The sequence below is a fragment of the Aspergillus bombycis genome, assembly GCF_001792695.1.
Source record: "Aspergillus bombycis strain NRRL26010 chromosome Unknown contig00056, whole genome shotgun sequence".
Classification (NCBI taxonomy): domain Eukaryota; kingdom Fungi; phylum Ascomycota; class Eurotiomycetes; order Eurotiales; family Aspergillaceae; genus Aspergillus; species Aspergillus bombycis.
This window is the reverse complement of record NW_019170058.1, coordinates 147,589-164,070: the sequence shown is the minus strand read 5'-3', so window position 1 is coordinate 164,070 and position 16,482 is coordinate 147,589. Positions and strand designations below refer to the sequence as shown.

Sequence of the window (16,482 nt, the reverse complement as noted above, 5' to 3'; positions counted from 1 at the left end):
CCCTTATATCGTTATTTCCCCAGTTGCACTCTACACCGCTGTTGCCTTTATTCATACCTCTTGTGTCCCTTTTCGTTTCTATTCTCCTTCTTTCTTTACTTTTTACCCTTTCCTTTTCTCTTTCATCTTCCTTTCTTCCCTCCCCCTTTTTTCTTCTTCTGTTCCTCTACACATTTCTCGATTACCTATATTCGATCATGACGGCCAAAATGGAAGCACAGAACAGCAATAGAAACAATTATTTAAAAACAAAATCCCAATTATACGAGTACTCCGATCCTGTATCATATGTTTCTAACCATCTCTGCTTGGCTTGTTAAAGGTCGATCTTTATCAAGTGTTGTTAATCGTGATCCAGTCAATACAGACATCATACGCTCGCTCCCAGTTAATGCACTTGCGTCCTCCCTTTCATTTCTTCGTATGTATTTCTACGGCCGCTCTATTTGGAATTAGATGGATCAAGTCAACACCACCAGAAGCCTAGTAACACTTATTCCCTAATAATTGCACATGGATTATACGATATCATCTCTATTCTACAATCATCAACAGTATCCGTGACCCAGTATGTAAAAACAGCAATAGTACATATACAGGTCAGCTTTGAAGTTCACTCTCCTTCCACCCATCTTCATTCTCCTCCGGCCCAGCCGACTCAGCCGAGATAGTCTCTCCGCTACGTCCGGACTTCCCGCCACCACCGACAATCCGGCCCCCCTGGGCTCTCTTTACCCGGCACCACATCCCAACATTCTTATCCAGAATAAACGTCCAGATAACCCAGACCCAGGAATGATGACAAGGCAGCGGCTCGTAGAACTCGCTCGCGATGCGATGGAGCGCATGTAATTTTGTCCAGGGTATGGCAGGGAAATCGTGATGTTCATTATGCAGACCTACGTTGTAGGTCAGGATGTTGAGGGGTCCATAGTAGGAGTATGTTTCGGGGGGAGGGATGTTATCCAAGGGATGGGGCTGTTTCTTTTCGGTGAGTTTCGTCTTCTGCTCTACAATGGACTCTGTTCCGTGGTCGACTTTGGAGAAGAAGTAATGCTCTGCGATGAAGTGGCCTGCGCATGGGTGGAGCGAGCCGGCGAGGAACGAGCTCAGAATGAAGTAAAAGAAGGGCTGTAGCGACCCGCCGCAGAATTTGGTGAGGGCATAATTGAAGGAGAGTTGGACGGCGAGGTTCAGAGCGTGGATGTAGGTGAAGGGCGGGCTGTAGATGAACATAGGCCGGACGGCGTAGAAGAGGATCTGGAAAGTACAGAAGAAAGCCTTGCCGAGGAGGGAGTCGAGAAGGAAGGCCTCAACCGCAGTTGGAAGATCGGTATCGAGGCCTGTGACGCCGAGGGATTTATGATGTGTTAGGTGGTAGGGCTAGTCGTTACATTGTCAGTGACTGATAGCTTCTAGGCGTTTACATCCTGCAGGACATACCCGGAACGCGGCGCTGTAAGGTAGCCCAATAGGGAGATTGGCAAAAATCGCCAACAGGCGATTGCCCATCGGGGACCGGAAGGCAAGGTTATGAGAAATTTCATGGATGGCGAGGAAGAGGTTCTGGTTGGCAGTTGCCCCGATCAAGTATGCGGTTGCAAGGAACCGCCAGGACAGCATCGAGGTGTCCCGGAGTAGATATGCACAGCATATCTGGAGAGATACAACACCGAACACCACATATTTGGTGAGAGGTTCGGGACCGCAGAGCTTGGTTACCTGATATAGTGAACCCATGAGATTAGCGGTGCCTCCGATGAAGCGGTGAAAGGCGTTGAACGCACCTCTGGATGAGCCTTGATAATCGCTTGCCGTCTTGAACGGTGAGGCTCTTCCGTATATGTCCAAAAAATTGGTCCTCAACCATAGACGACTCTGGCGGTGGAATTCTGACCGGCTGCTGGTCATTCTTTACATCGAGACCCTTGTTCTTCGCGGCGGACACGCGGAGATGCGGAGTATCGGTGGTCGCGACGGCGGAGGACATGATTGGGAGGGCGGGATGGGATAGGGAAAGGTGACAGATTTACGCCATGGGTCGAGAACGGGTAGAGAAGGAGAGAAAGAAGAGGAGGCAATGGCAAGCGACGATCCGAGTCTTCTGATTAATTGCAGCGACAACGTGAGTCGGAGTGGATTGTTTCCACGTGGGGCCCGGCCGGCGCCATGGATGGTTGTGACTGGCCCGATCTACCGCCTTGCCTATTCGAGAATTATGGTTTGATATCCAAGATCCATGGGTTGATCCGAGTGTATACACGAGTAGTATGTTCATGGCCATTTATAATACTATCATTGGGGTTTTCTTGATCTCATAATAATACGATACGCAAAGTAACATATACAACATCCAATCAACCGCCCTGGTTTAGTAATCGTCTCCACGGCTGATCACTTCCTTCACGTTAGGCCGAAGGACAATAGTCTGCATGGCCAGTTAGTCGGAATTCTAAGTTCCAGGTACAAGCGTGGTGCGGTCTTACATGTTCATATTGGGCAGTGTAAGAGCCCTTGACATCGCAAAGTGGCGGGTAGTCCTGCACAATTCCGGACGAAACCAGGTTGTTTAACTATGAATATGTTAGTGGGGATTTCCGAAGGCCTAGAGAGTTTATCGTCTTACTCCAAGTAGATATTTGTCCTGTCCAAGCCGGTCAAGATAACGACGGCAGAAAGGCAAAGTGCCGAAGTTCTTGTTGATCACATTCAACAAATTCTTGGCCGAGGAGAGACGCAAAGGCACCGGAGAGGTATTAGGAACCAAAGCATAGTGGGAGGTTTCCATCTATCAGTAAGTTAGTTCCGTCTAGACTGACAATATCGACCAGTAGTACACATACGTCTTCTCTCACGTAGCCCTTTCCGGTACTACCGAAGGTCTCAATGGCGAAAACTTCACCTTCCTCCATCTTGGTCTGGTCACCACCCTTCACGATCGGAACACTCTTGCCTCCATGAATGACGTGCTGTTCAATGTTGTGGCCGTTGAGGTTCCTAATACACTTCACGGGGTGCATAGTCCCGTTGAGTTCAACTTCGTAACTTTCCATGGCCTCCTGGATAGCGGCACCAATATCGCTCATGCGGACGTCAATACCCGCTTCCTATATTCAGTAATCAGCAACATCCCTATTAACCTAGGAAGTTAGAGGTATAGAAGGCATACGCGAATTCCAGTATTGGTAGCATCCTTAACGGCCTCAAGTAGTGGATCATAAACTGGATCGAAAGCCACAGTAAAAGCACTGTCGACAATGCGGCCGTTAATGTGCGCGCCGAAGTCGACCTTCATCACATCTCCTTGCTGCAACACCATCTTGTTGCCCGCATTAGGTGTGTAGTGAGCGGCACAATGGTTGATGCTCAGACCGCAGGGGAAACCCATACCACCCTTGAGGTTGTCACCTTCCTCAAGACCCTGGTGGCCAGTCAAAGCACGCACCGAATCCTCGATGCCCTCAGCGATCTCCGTCAAGGTCTGGCCCGGCTTGATGGTTTTCTGCGCATACTGACGGACCTGACGGTGCACCTCGGCAGCCTGGCGGTACTCCTGCAGGAAATCATTGTTCATGCGGTCGAGATAACGCTTTTCTTCGTTGGTCGTGCGGTACGAATTATCATTCTTGTACTCGACGATCTCGCCCTCGGGATATTGCTTGCCGGCGAAGAGCTGAGACAGAGGGACCCGCGGGGGTTCGCTCTGAACCTTGGCACCACCCTTCTTCTTCTTCTTAGACTTGCGCTTCTTCTTTTTCTTAGCGGCTATACATCACCGGTTGTGGTCAGCGGGGTTCCGTATTCCTTGGCCGGGAGTATCTTGGTTGGTTTGGCGCACCTCCGTTGGCTCCGCCTTCGGGAGCAGCGTTTCCTTCATCAGCGTCGTCATCCGAATCGTCCTCCGCCTCTCCGGCTTCTGCTTGACCCACGGTAGGGGCGTCCGCTTTAGCGGCGCCGCCCTGGCCGTTCACTGGGACAGGACATATCTTATCAGTTCAAGTGCGATCAACAATGTAAGAACGGGGCAAGCACCTACGGTCAAGCTTCTGCAGATCCTCGCTAGCCTGAGCAGCCATCATGAAAAGGATTTAAAGTATGAAAATCCGTTGGCGGGATGCAAAAACCTGCGTTGGGGGGGCAGAGAAATCTGACGGCGGAAAAAAAAGAGGGGAGCGGCTGCATTCGGTATTTAGTATCGCAGGGTTCCAATGCCAAGACATACTGCCTTCTACTATCATATAACCAGGCATAGCTGGATACACCCTCGCCACCGTATCAATGCGGGAGAATTGCTCTTGCCTTAGGTACTACTAGTATTTGGTTCCCCTGTGATTTGAATATGACGGAAGGCACGTTGGTCAAGAGGCTTGCCCTGTGGTGTAACTTGGTATTGGGTTGGTTCGAGACTCAATAGCAAATTGTCGCGTGCACAGCTAGTTTTTATACCAACGCTATGATATACTTATATATGTGTGTGCATGTTGTACGTATGTATGTATTTTTTTCGGTCTAAGTCCTCTGCAGGTGTTCAATTACGGTCGTGCCGAGAAAACCCTGCGTTTTCCAACCATAGTCCAAATTACATGGACGAGACACACGGTATTATACAACTAACGATAGTATGTAGACAAGTCTAACACTTCAAACGGTTAAAATAAAAGATAATAAACATACTAGTACTAATAGCAATCATACGCTAAAATAGCTTCTATACATTAAATGGACGTACATATCTTTAGTCCATTCCTATTTGATCGGCCAAGGTTAGATTATCAGATAACACCAATCAGCCGATGACGCAGCACCTCCGATGAGCGGCGGAATTTCCTCCCTCCCATACAGTACTTCCGCTCCCAATCTATATCCAATCCACCCAACTGCCTATTATTTCGCCTCCCAATCGCCCGTGATCTCTCCCCCAACTGCAAAACTATCCCTATCTTCCAGCATTAGGATCGAATGACAACACAAACACGTCTAAAGACATGCTATTTCCTCGCGTGAGGACCCCCGGTGTTCGACTCCGGACTACGCATCCACACACACAACATTGGAACCATATTCACCCCACGTCATACGCCAGTACAGCTTCGTTCTCGACATCGCCAAATAGACGCGCAGCAAGTCGTGAACCGAACCACTATGAAATCCTCGAAGTGCCCATAACGGCGTCAGCAGCGGAGATCAAAAAGTGCGTATACCCCCTCCACACCACCAGGTCTCCTGGCCTCAGTCAGACAATACATGCATACATACATACATACACACACACATAATACGATAATATCGCATTCACTAAACCCCATCCTCAATCACAATCCCGTCAATATGAAAGAAAATGACGAACAATTAAAACCTCCAACCCAGAAAATTCTACGCTCTCTCCCTCCGCCACCATCCAGACCGCAACCCCAACGACCCAAAAGCCTCCTCACGCTTCGCCCGAATCTCCTCCGCCTACGAAATACTCGGCAATCACACCAAACGCGCCGCCTACGATCGCGAACACGGAATCATAGCCCACCATTCAACACACAGCACTGCAAACCCTGGCCAACACCCTATGGGCAGCTACAGTAGCTACAGCGCAAACCTACACACAAAAGGGGCATCATACGCTGGATCACGGCCAGCTAGCGGACTGAGTAAACGCCGGGGACAGTTTCGCGGGCCGCCGCCCAGTTTCTATGCGCATGGGGGGTACGGGAATAGGAAAGCTCCCGGGGGAGCGTCGTCGTCTTCGGCTGCGGGCGGCTGGAGCGAGCATGATCCTACGGCGTTTATTTATCGAAACCCTGTGAATCATTTCAATGCGCCGGGGCATTATAAGACGCAGTCAGCTGAGGATGCGAGACGGAAGGAGAGGCGGTCGAAGGAGATGGGTTCGGAGCTGAATGATCAGTATATTGGAAGTCGCGGGGATTTCGCTATACGGTTTATCATCGTTTGCGGCATTCTGGTGGGCGCTGGATCTATGACGGGGTTCATCGGTTGGCCTGGGGAACGGGGCACCAAGGCTAGCGGTAGTAAACCGGCTCGGCGGAAAGAAGAGTGAGTCGAGAGTATTCTATGGTTTGGCATATAGAAAGTGTTGTCTTCCTAGTTCTTTATGCACAGTACTTTCAAGAGCTAGGGGTGTGATTCCTTTAATAAACCATATACCCCAGATTGAATCGTGCACGGTCGTGGCTCCCCCCCCCACAGCTGCATTTCCCTTGTATGGATCTTAGTACGCTTGTCTAGGTGGATGGGGCATAATGCAGCCTGTGCTTATCAACTTTGCTTCGAATAATGGTCACCATAGCAGACATGTCAGAACGAACGCTTCAAACAACCTGACGTTGGCTCTACAATCGAGGGAGGCTGGGTCCTAACTGATATACATTGATCATGGATAGATACGGTACACGATTAGTAAGGTTGGCATTTGATAACACTCGCTCGTTCCCAGCGGAGCCTGATATATATGTACCCATTCCGGGTACAGCTATATGGCATCTAGAAAGCAACCATAGATAGAAAAAGTCTAATATTATTCACAAATTGCTATCCTCAGGCGAGCGGAACACGGTATTATAGGCGTGGAGAGATAGTACAGAGAGACTCGTTTAAGCCTCGAAGGTGAAGCTGGCACCGACCTTGTGGGCAGCCTGGTTCAGGTTCTGGGTATCGAAGGAAGCACCGAGGCCAAGGGTGACACCAGGGCGGAGCAGAACGTTGTAAGCCAGAGCGGCGACACCACGGTCGTTGATCTTGGCCTATTTTGTCACTCATTAGTGTTGTTTCACCTCGCATAGACACAAAAGGTTCGCATACCTTGGCGAAGGAAGAGGGGTCGAGTCTGTACTTGCTGGCAACCTCAAGGCCGACGGAGTTACCGGTCTTGGAGTCCCAGGTGGCCTTAGCACCAGCCTCAACCTGAGCGTTGACGCGGTGGTAGTAGCTGGCAGCGAAGACGGACAGGTTGTTGCTAGCGGTGATGGCAGCGGTGTACTGGGGAACGCTGTAGCCAATGGCAGCGGAGTACTTGGTGATGGCAGCCTTCTGGACGTCGTAGCCACCCTCAGCACCAACGAGGAAGCCCTCGTGGCCAAGAACAGCGTCGAAGTTGGCGGAGGGGCCGTTCAGGAGGTCGAAGAAGGCACGGGCGTGCAGGTTGGGCTGCTTGAAGTGAAGGTTGACCTTAGCACCCTTGGACTGCTTGGAAGGCTGGTACTGGGTGAGAATCTCGGCCTTGAGACCGTTGGCAATGTTGTTGTCGAGCTCGAGCTTGGTGTCGAGGGCGTTGGCAGTGGTCCATGCCTGGGTGAGGGTGAGGCCTGGGCGGGGACAGAATATTAGCAAGACTGCATGATGGCTAATCCTAGATGAAAGAAAGACTTTGACATGCTGAGACAAGGCTTGGCCGCATGAAAATGAAAACATGGACCGAGCGTCTCGCAATAATGGGCAATTGGAATTGGGTGGTTTGCGTATGGGACGTTTGCGTCTTTTGGGGCCTTTACCAGTAGGCTTGTCGACATACTTGGCCTCGAGCTATAAGATTGATCGATTAGCATCATGTCCTGTAACCTAACATTACTCATAGTATGCAAGCTATGAGACTTACGGAGCCAGCGATGGGACCCTCGTGGGCGTTCTTGCCCTTCACGTTGAAGGTGACGCCATTGGGAGCCTTGGACTTGACCTCAAGGCTGGCTAAAAAAAATCAAGTTAGCTAGGTTGCGCGCGAAAAGGAGTGTGACCACCAATTGTAGGTATAACAGAAAGACACACATACCAGCACTGGTGTGGTAGAAATCCTTGTTAAGGAGCTATTGCGCAGAATATTAGCACGAAAATCCTTCCGGCAAGCTGTTTGTCGTCGATTTTTGCAAATCAAAGGAAACCACAAGAGCATACATCGTTGGCCGCCTTGGCGATGTCAGAGAAAGAAGCAGGAGCAGACATTGTGAATGTGAGAGGAGTGGTTAACGATAACGTGGGTATCGTAAAGGTAATATAATGGTTGAAGGGGAACGGAAACGGTGAGGGGAGAAGAAGGAGGAAAGCGATGGGGAAAAGCGAGGTTGAAGGTTGAGTCCCAAACAACGAAACCACGGGAAAAGCCGCTCTCTCTGATTGGCTGTTGCTCGGTTGCCGGTAAATTCCGCTAAGTCTCGTGACGTTGATGCCTGGGGCGGCTATGCCGTCATCTGCAACCGGAACGTTTCATCCAATGGCTGTATATACTATCAAGGTTTACTTCTTCACCTTCCATGAGCCACCGCATGTCAACTGCCCAGAAGCCTCCCAATTATTTTATCTATAAGTTATAACAGAGTTACAACCTGGTCTATTTTGAGGGCCCTAACCTAAAAGAAGGCATGATTATACAAGAGCTAAGGGGAACAGGAGCCGTTTTGAAAGGGATTTCATAACCCTCCGCGCTGTTTGGGGCGGAAAAAACACTTTTTGAGACACGTCTCTAATGCATGAGTCTATCCCAAACACCCGACACAAATCGCAAGCATAATTATTTAAACATTTACTCAACATGCTTGTACTTGGCGTTGTGAGTCGCGATAGCTCTGGTGTCAAACGTTAGCATTTGCCTTTTGAGGTAACGAACAATCAAAAAGAGAGGCGAATCATTGCAGGCTTACCTTCCACTAGGGTCGGTCTGTTTCGACCATGTCGGCACCCAGCGCTCAACAGTAGATGCGCAGGAGGGTGGGAAGTGCTCATCGAACATCATACGGTACCAGTAACTGCTATGGTCAGTTCCTATTTCTCACTCATGATTCTGTAAGGTGCAGGACATACGCTTCCTTGGTATCAGGGATATCGTTGCCCCATTCGGGCTTGGGGTTCTTCATCATTTCATCAGTGACATGAAGTTCAGCATGGTCCTTCAGACCGTCGATCCAGCTGTAGCCAACGCCGTCGCTGAACTGCTCCTTCTGGCGCCAGAGGATCTTCTCGGGAAGGTATGGCTCGACATCGGGCTCATCGGTGGTATCGAATGCTTTACGCAGGATGTACTTCTCAATGCGCTCCTTGGTGATCATCTTATCCTGAGGATCAACGCCCATGGCAGTCTCAAGGAAGTTCTTGTCCAAGAACGGCACACGGGCTTCCAGACCCCAGGCAGAAGTCGACTTGTTCGCTCTGAGGCAGTCTGCCAGGTGCAGGGCCTTGACTCGTCTCACAGTCTCCTTGTGGAATTCGTCCTTGTTGGGGGCAGCGTGGAAGTAGAGGTAACCACCGAAGATCTCGTCACTTCCCTCACCACTCAGAACCATCTTCACACCCATCGCCTTGATCTTGCGGCTGAGGAGATACATGGGGGTAGATGCACGGATGGTAGTCACATCATAAGTCTCCAGGTGGTAGATGACATCGGAAAGAGCGTTGATACCATCCTCAACGGTGAACGTGAAAGCGTGGTGCTTGGTTCCAAGGTACTTGGCTACTTCAAGGGCAGCCTCAGTATCGGGAGCACCGGGCAGACCGATGGAGAAGGAGTGCAGCTGTTGGAATGTGGTGACGGTGGAGAGCTCGTTGCTGTCATCAATACCAACCAGATCGGATGAGCCAGTCTGGTTCTGGATGGCTACCTTGGCAGCCTCCTGCATGCGCAGAGTCTCACGCTGAGCAATAGAGGCGACCAAGCTGGAATCCAGACCACCGGACAGCAGAACACCGTAAGGAACCTCAGCCATCAGACGCTTCCGAACAGACTTCTCCAAGGTGTGACGGAGGACTTTAAGGTCGACAGGAGTCGTGGGAACGTTAGTGGGATCCCACCACGTAGGCTGGAAATAACGAGTCATAGAGCCGGTCTTCGAGTCGAAAATGTGGCCAGGAGGGAAAGCCTCGATCTTGTCACAAACTGGGTGCAGGGACTTCAGCTCCGAAGCGAAGTAGACAGCTCCCGGAGTCTCCGAAGACCAGCCGATGTAGAAGCTAGTGACACCAATGGGATCGCGTGCCGCAACAACCCGGTCTTGCTTTCTGTCGTAAAGAACCCAAGAGAACATGCCGTCAAGGTACTTAGGGGCATCCAGACCATGTTCCATGTACTGAACTCGTCAGCCTCCATAACGTCACTGTTTGCGGCTACAATGGTCCTTTCGCACGTACCAATGGGATAACAACTTCGCAATCCGAATGTGTCTTGAAGTCATATTGGTTCTTGAGGTTCTTTCTGATGATGCGGTGGTTATAGATCTCTCCGTTGACGGCCAGAGCGAGGGAACCGTCATCGTTCACAAGGGGCTGAGCACCAGAGTCTGAAAGGTCTTAGCAGGACACCTCGCTTGCGAAGCTTGGCAGGGCACATACCGACACCGACGATACACAGACGCTCGTGTGCAAGGACTGCGATGCGTTAGCTTTTAGTTCCTGGGGGGACATTCCTTGTAGACATGGAGTTGACTAACTGGTCTTATCAGCAATGTAGTTTCCGCCTGTTATTTTCTCAGTATAGTATTCACTAAACCCTTCCACATATATGTGACTCACTCCAATCGGGTCCACGGTGGCGCACGCTGGCAACGAAATCAGTCTCAATTCTGCTGTCCGACAAAAGAGAAGGAGCACTTACGCCTTGGCCATGCGCAAAGCCGTAGGCTTAAATTTTTGCACATCAGGGTGGCTGCCGAGGGTAACTACTGTTAGCGACTTGATCCGGAAAGGACCCCATACCCGCTGCTAGGGTTTCGCGGGGGGGAAGGGCAGGGATCAAGCAGAAGCGATAGGGACATACTTATAACACGCGAAAATGCCACACATGATGACGACGAGCAATTGGCTCACTAGGAAAAGTAACAAGCAGCAAGATGACGAGAAGAAGAGAAGGGAGAGGAATTGCCACGCGTGCTTTCCGGGAAAAGTATAGGGTATGGGGAAGAGTGACTTTTTAAAAATGCGATTTCCGGCGGGGCGGAATCGAGGGGCGATTTCGGCCACAATTTATTCAATCTTTTTTGACGGACGTGACTCACTGATAAGATAACCGCTCTGGGTCTGGATCCGGTGCCCTCCAATGACAGCCTGATTATTCCATGACTACTACTCCTTTCTCTGAAGGTTCTTCGTACGTTACAGAACTGACCAGATACTACTTCCTTGTACCAGGGGAGGTATTGTGTAATTCACTGGAGCACGTCTGGAGCAGACCAACTCGACCCCTTAAACCAATTCCTCCCCATCGATCAAGCGGATCATTCTACCCCACATACTAAGTACGGAAGTGTCAGATCACCCGTTGTAGGTAGAAATGACCATATGATATGCGAGAGCACAGTGATTGCACGATGCCAGAGAAGACCCGAAGAACCGGGCTGGGTCAGAGAAGAAAGGAACAACAAAGCGATTCTAAAAACGCCGTCCATAACCACCCATTTTGTGAATGCTAAGACGCCATGCTCGCTAGAGGGAGTAAAAAAAACAAAATATCGTGATCATAAATGTCAAGAAAGCGATGCGCGCATGCGCCATCAGTCGTCACGGCCAGAAAAATGCACAACCCGTCCTTCTAGCTTTTCATTCTCCCCTATCCCTTCACAAGAAACGAGAAAGACGCTGCATAGTGAGATGCCTGCCAATGTGAAACCACTCCCACGTGGCTATCTAGCAGCCATCAACGTCCGCCTCCGTTCATAATGCGCCATGACCGTGTAAGAAATTTGGTGAAGAAAGAGGACATATGTGGAAAGAAAGAACTAAAACCCCGAAAACGTAATCCAGTCCGCCGTAGAAGGGAGCGTGGCTCAAAGCGTTGGGTTCTCCTTCACAACTTGTCTCACCCGTTTCTCGTATGCCGGCCGATCCTTCTTGAACAGATTGTATGCCTCCGCCTGTGCAGGCGACTCCGGGTTGGGGTCATCGAGCAGGTCCTGGATGCCGAGCAGAATTTGTTTAATGGTGATGGCAGGTTTCCAGGCTTCTTCTTCGTTCAAAATTGAGAGGCAGACGGTGCCTGAGGGGTAAACATTTGGGTGAAACAGAGGAGGGACGAATTTGCCTGTTGTAGTGAATATTAGCTATCCGCCATGAACCCAGGAAGGTCACCGTTGCTTTCCACCCCGGTTTGTCTTCAACGGAGGGTGGTAATACGTACACTTTGGAGGCTTAGTCGGGTATTCTTTACGAAAATAAGTTAGCCAATCCCAGTTCGGTCTTCGCGACATCCGAGAAGTGGATAGCAACGTACCGTCTGGAAAAGTAACATCAAGCTTAAAAAGTCCTCCGTCCCAGAGAGTCTGCGCCTTTCCAGGGATACCACATTCCCAGCGCTTCAAATCCAACACACCCTGAGGGGTTCGATAAGGCTTCGCATAGAATCCGAAAGGATGATCGCGTCGCCACTGCTTCCTGTACAGACGCAAGATCGCAATCAGTATCTGAGAAGAGCCAACCTGAGGCAAGGCCGTAGCCGAGCGCCAAACAATTCTATCACATACCTTTCTTCCGTCAGGCGATTCAGACACAGAGACATCTTGATCGTTGGAGTGGCGCAAAAAGTAGTGAATGGTGAGAATCTACCAGAGAATAAATAGAAGCCAAGTGAAGAGTGGGCAAGCTGGATCAGCTGTAGAATGGTATCAGCGGGGGATGAGTGGGTAATAAAGAAGTAAGAAAGGGTAAAAAAAGAAAATAGATAAACTGGGAGGGAACACAAAGGTGGGAATGAGAGACGCTATCACTGAATCTGTGGAAGTCAGTGAATGTTCCAAAGTACCTCTTAGAAACCCATCGTCTTGATGCCCCACAGCCAATCGCTGGCCGGCCCTACTGAGATTGACCTGGGTCACCTGACCACCACGCATTACATGCATAACAAGTGTACTCCATAACGGAATACCAGTAGTAGTAGGTACTAGCAATAGGAGTTGGCCAATGCCATATCTACTAGTATTGATCTATAAAGAGCTCGGAGGTTACACAGGGGACAACCTCGCTTTTCCTTATTGTCAATCAACCTCTCCAATAATTTGACTCAGAACAAGGCGCATCATGTATTACCTGATACCAAGCCCTATGTCTCCATATAAATCCCTGCTACCATTGTTATGCCTTGAGAAAGGTCTTACATCACATTGGCCGGTGATTTGGACTGGTGCTCTTATCAAACGCGTCGCAAGGCGAGGGAAGCAAAGGTAGAAGGAGCGCCTATGTGATGAGCAGGCTGATTCCTATCACTAAGACCAGTAGCAACACGGCTGAAGAGAGCTTTGACTTTCATTGATAAATGCTGCAAAGCCTCAGGAGGCGCAATAGACTTGTTTGGTATGGTTTCTCTCTCACCACCCTTCTCGTGACACATGGTTCTGATGTGCCAGGTGTTATTGAAAAATTGAACCAAAGAAATTTGGTGCCCGGTGTAAAGCAGACAAAAATTAGATGCTTATCGGTATCATTCATTAATTCTATTCCTTTGTGGTTCCTATTCATATAATCCTTGCTCAAATTTCTGTGTATCAAAGAACCGAGCTGTGATTGGATTCCCGTTGAATATTCGGCCCTCCAAGGCATTGACAGCCTGAATGGAAGAAATACATTAGTAAACCAACAACCAAATCACTCGGTTAAAGACCCTTACTCTTAGAGCAGATAGCTGATTGGTGAATTTGACAAATACCGGAACTGGAGGGGCCGAGCCGCGGGCAATGAAGACGCGTTCGACATTTCCATACTGTTCAGGTTAGAATTGCATAGTAGCACCAGAGGAGTAGGAGCCCACCTTCTCAGAACACTCATCCCCGATCTCTTGCATCAAGCCCCCATCCTGATCGCCTTCTAGTTCTGCCTCCACATCCATGCCGTCTAACATGCCCTTCAAGACAATGACTTCGCTCATTTGACCAAACTTCCCTTCGTCTTCTTTCTTCCTAGAACCACCAATAATTTTACCCCTACCAGCGGGAGTGGCAAAGCCACCACCCTCCGAGTCTGGCCGCTTCTTCTGTTTCTCGACCTTGACCTGCAATGGGTTGACAATACCCGATCCCGTTGCGCCCAAACCAGAACCTTTTGTCCAACCATACTTTTCAAGCAGACGCTGAGCAAATCCCTTCTGTCCGGGTCGGAGTGAGCGCTGACCCTCCTCTTCACCTTCACCCTCACCTTCCATTGGTTGCTCCTTAGCGAAGACTTCCTCAAGCTCTGCTTCTGATGCAGGTATATCTGCCGGTGGGGGAGGTAAAGTATAGCGGACGGGTGCACGAGAAATAGTTGCAGAGGCAGGTTGCAGCGCTTCTAGCGGCCGTGGTTGTGGCGGTGGTGCAGATTCTGCTGTAGGCTGGGCTCCAGCCGACATCTGAATGCGACGTAGATAAGCATCTCCACCCGTAGGGTCATCTGTAACAGGCGCTGAAGATGCCTCTGGGGGAGGTGGTGGTATATAGTCGGTCATAGCCGTATCGGCTAGGTTTGTTTGCAGTTGTGCACGCCGGGCAAATGCCTCCTCTCCGGAAGCAGCATCTGGTATATCAGCGGGAGCGGGTGACATATCGTTGAGGTTTGGAGGTGGTGCGAAGCTGCTCGGAGGGGCGAATTGTCCTGTAACAGTTCAGCCGTGGAATCACTATCACTATAGGAAAACACATACGGTTCATTGGTCTTCCATAGTCCTCATCACTATACGAATCTCGGCTCGGAGATCGCACTATGCGATGTGCGTAGAGGCGATCTTTCCACTCGCGAACTTCGGCTATCTGCTCATCGCTGTGCTTATATTCTTCGTAACTATTAGGCCGCGACGGGTCGTAGATATCGTCCCAGTCCTGAGCAAATTCCCGCGTATCCTTATTCTTCTTGCGCTTCTTGCGCCCACCCCGCTGCCTTTTTGGGCCAGCATAGAAGTCATTGACATCATCCTCTTCGGTATTAGCCCAATCTGCAAGAGTAGTCTTAGGAGCCGCTGCCGGTGCGGGAACAGGAGCTGCCTTCGGTAAAGCTGGTTTCGGTTTTGGTTTCTGCGCAGATAGTTGGGGTCTTTTCGTAGGCTGAAATCGGAGAGAAGCTGATCGCCAAAACCAGAAGAACAAAGGACAAGTGAGCAATCAGATCAAACAAGAATACATGAAACTGTCGGTCATGAGGAGGGTTATGGTCTACCGGCATTGAGCTGTTGTTTCTTGGCAGCTAATTCATCTGGCTGCGACTCGCCTTCGGAGGCTTGCTTGAAGACGACCGGGGCGCGAGAAATCGTCCCGGGAGAGTTATCGGCGGCTGGATCAAGCAGATTTGCATAGAGCGAGAGCATGCCCCCGGGCTTCGAGGGGGTGTTCTCAGAAGCCATGAGTCCGGTTGATGTTATAGACAAGTCAACCGAATAAATAGAGTGACGATAATTGTATCGGAGAAGTTGGAGACAAGTACTATCGTGCGGAGTACAGCTTGAGCAACTTGTTTGCATCCCATATCACTTGACATGTGGATCATGTAGCTTAGTCATGTAACGACACCCACCCTTATTGGATGCTCTCCTTCCTCCTATCATGGTGAAGGAACTATAGCTACTAGTAGTAGGGCCGTCCGGTACTTGATCAGATCACTCAACTTAAAGATTGCTACGGATTGAATCATGATAGCATCGAGTTTAGGTTTTGCATGTCCTATTTGGCGTTAAATGTATGCCTCTTGTGTTGACCTGACTTCAAGAGGTCACTCCGAGCTGAAGGCCACTAAACCACTAATCTTAAGCGCATATACTTGCAGTTTCGAAGAGGAATCGACCTATATCCAGGGTTTATAAAATACTGGGAGATTGGCGCCAGGATAGGGTCAGCAACAATTCAGAGCAATTTCTATAAGAAGTGTGAATAGCGCTGGAATGGCTTCTCCGCATAGAGAGCGCGATAACAACCACCATCCCGGTAAACAATCGACCCCTTGGCCGCTGTCGTGCTTAATATGCGACGAAACATTCAAGGTGCAATTGAATCTCTTGCGGTCACCTCATTGCACCTCGCATTTGCGCGTATGCTGCTCTTGAAGACCATTAGCGGGATTTTGAAACCGGCGGTTCTTTCCAGGCCACGTTCTGGTTACACACTGGAGGCTACATCCTCGAAGCTGCAACTTATATGCGGAGATTAAAGATTGGAGTCGGATTGCTCATTAGCACTCCTCCAGGCGGCCGTATCCGACGATAGCTCTCTCTTCAACCGGTTGAACGGGTATCGGTCAAAGTAAGGGGTTGTTAATAGCTCAAACGCAACAGACTGCACTCACAGACAGAAGTTAGCATCATAGGTGGCGGTTGAATCTATTGAGCAACCTTGAGAAGACAACAACATAATGGAAAGCTGCCAGCAGCTACCAAGTATTGCTGTATGTACATACATAGACAGCCATTCAAGACATTACTCAGCCCGGAAGAAAACGGCAACCCCTAACTAATTAGTCATGTGGGGGGTGGAGAACCCCCCTAACAATGACGATAATCCCCGAGGGCGGATCGTGCCATGAATCGTGGAGGCGATCGGTCAT

At 49.8% G+C, this 16,482-nt stretch overlaps 7 protein-coding genes across 7 annotated transcripts; 1 reads left to right on the top strand and 6 right to left on the bottom strand.

Annotated features, from left to right (window-relative positions):
* Positions 1–600: 600 nt before the first annotated feature.
* Positions 601–1,990, bottom strand: ABOM_006823 (sphingolipid delta(4)-desaturase family protein; the record flags this gene model as incomplete). Its single annotated transcript, XM_022533952.1, has 3 exons — positions 601–1,383; positions 1,444–1,722; positions 1,898–1,990. The coding sequence occupies 3 exons, from the start codon at positions 1,988–1,990 to the stop codon at positions 601–603; spliced, it is 1,155 nt and encodes a 384-aa protein (XP_022388120.1).
* A 381-nt stretch (positions 1,991–2,371) lies between these two features.
* On the bottom strand, positions 2,372–4,076 carry ABOM_006822 (methionine aminopeptidase 2; the record flags this gene model as incomplete). Its single annotated transcript, XM_022533951.1, has 7 exons — positions 2,372–2,428; positions 2,487–2,573; positions 2,627–2,788; positions 2,844–3,107; positions 3,170–3,765; positions 3,839–3,970; positions 4,037–4,076. 7 exons carry the CDS (start codon positions 4,074–4,076, stop codon positions 2,372–2,374), a joined length of 1,338 nt encoding a protein of 445 aa, XP_022388117.1.
* A 909-nt stretch (positions 4,077–4,985) lies between these two features.
* Positions 4,986–6,055, top strand: ABOM_006821 (DnaJ domain protein; the record flags this gene model as incomplete). Its single annotated transcript, XM_022533950.1, has 2 exons — positions 4,986–5,191; positions 5,368–6,055. The coding sequence occupies 2 exons, from the start codon at positions 4,986–4,988 to the stop codon at positions 6,053–6,055; spliced, it is 894 nt and encodes a 297-aa protein (XP_022388121.1).
* Positions 6,056–6,608: 553 nt separating this feature from the next.
* On the bottom strand, positions 6,609–7,950 carry ABOM_006820 (porin; the record flags this gene model as incomplete). The annotated part of the gene is made up of 6 exons (XM_022533949.1): positions 6,609–6,758; positions 6,817–7,319; positions 7,506–7,536; positions 7,610–7,698; positions 7,781–7,814; positions 7,903–7,950. The coding sequence occupies 6 exons, from the start codon at positions 7,948–7,950 to the stop codon at positions 6,609–6,611; spliced, it is 855 nt and encodes a 284-aa protein (XP_022388122.1).
* Positions 7,951–8,527: 577 nt separating this feature from the next.
* On the bottom strand, positions 8,528–10,776 carry ABOM_006819 (asparagine synthetase B; the record flags this gene model as incomplete). Its single annotated transcript, XM_022533948.1, has 9 exons — positions 8,528–8,570; positions 8,646–8,750; positions 8,806–10,064; positions 10,126–10,274; positions 10,327–10,362; positions 10,425–10,451; positions 10,507–10,532; positions 10,589–10,639; positions 10,751–10,776. The coding sequence occupies 9 exons, from the start codon at positions 10,774–10,776 to the stop codon at positions 8,528–8,530; spliced, it is 1,722 nt and encodes a 573-aa protein (XP_022388105.1).
* Positions 10,777–11,756: 980 nt separating this feature from the next.
* ABOM_006818 (E2 SUMO-conjugating protein UBC9) lies at positions 11,757–12,484 on the bottom strand (the record flags this gene model as incomplete). Its single annotated transcript, XM_022533947.1, has 4 exons — positions 11,757–12,010; positions 12,107–12,130; positions 12,200–12,360; positions 12,450–12,484. The coding sequence occupies 4 exons, from the start codon at positions 12,482–12,484 to the stop codon at positions 11,757–11,759; spliced, it is 474 nt and encodes a 157-aa protein (XP_022388104.1).
* Positions 12,485–13,432: 948 nt separating this feature from the next.
* ABOM_006817 (putative G-patch DNA repair protein (Drt111)) lies at positions 13,433–15,289 on the bottom strand (the record flags this gene model as incomplete). The annotated part of the gene is made up of 5 exons (XM_022533946.1): positions 13,433–13,528; positions 13,589–13,681; positions 13,730–14,547; positions 14,597–15,010; positions 15,106–15,289. 5 exons carry the CDS (start codon positions 15,287–15,289, stop codon positions 13,433–13,435), a joined length of 1,605 nt encoding a protein of 534 aa, XP_022388101.1.
* Positions 15,290–16,482: the final 1,193 nt, after the last annotated feature.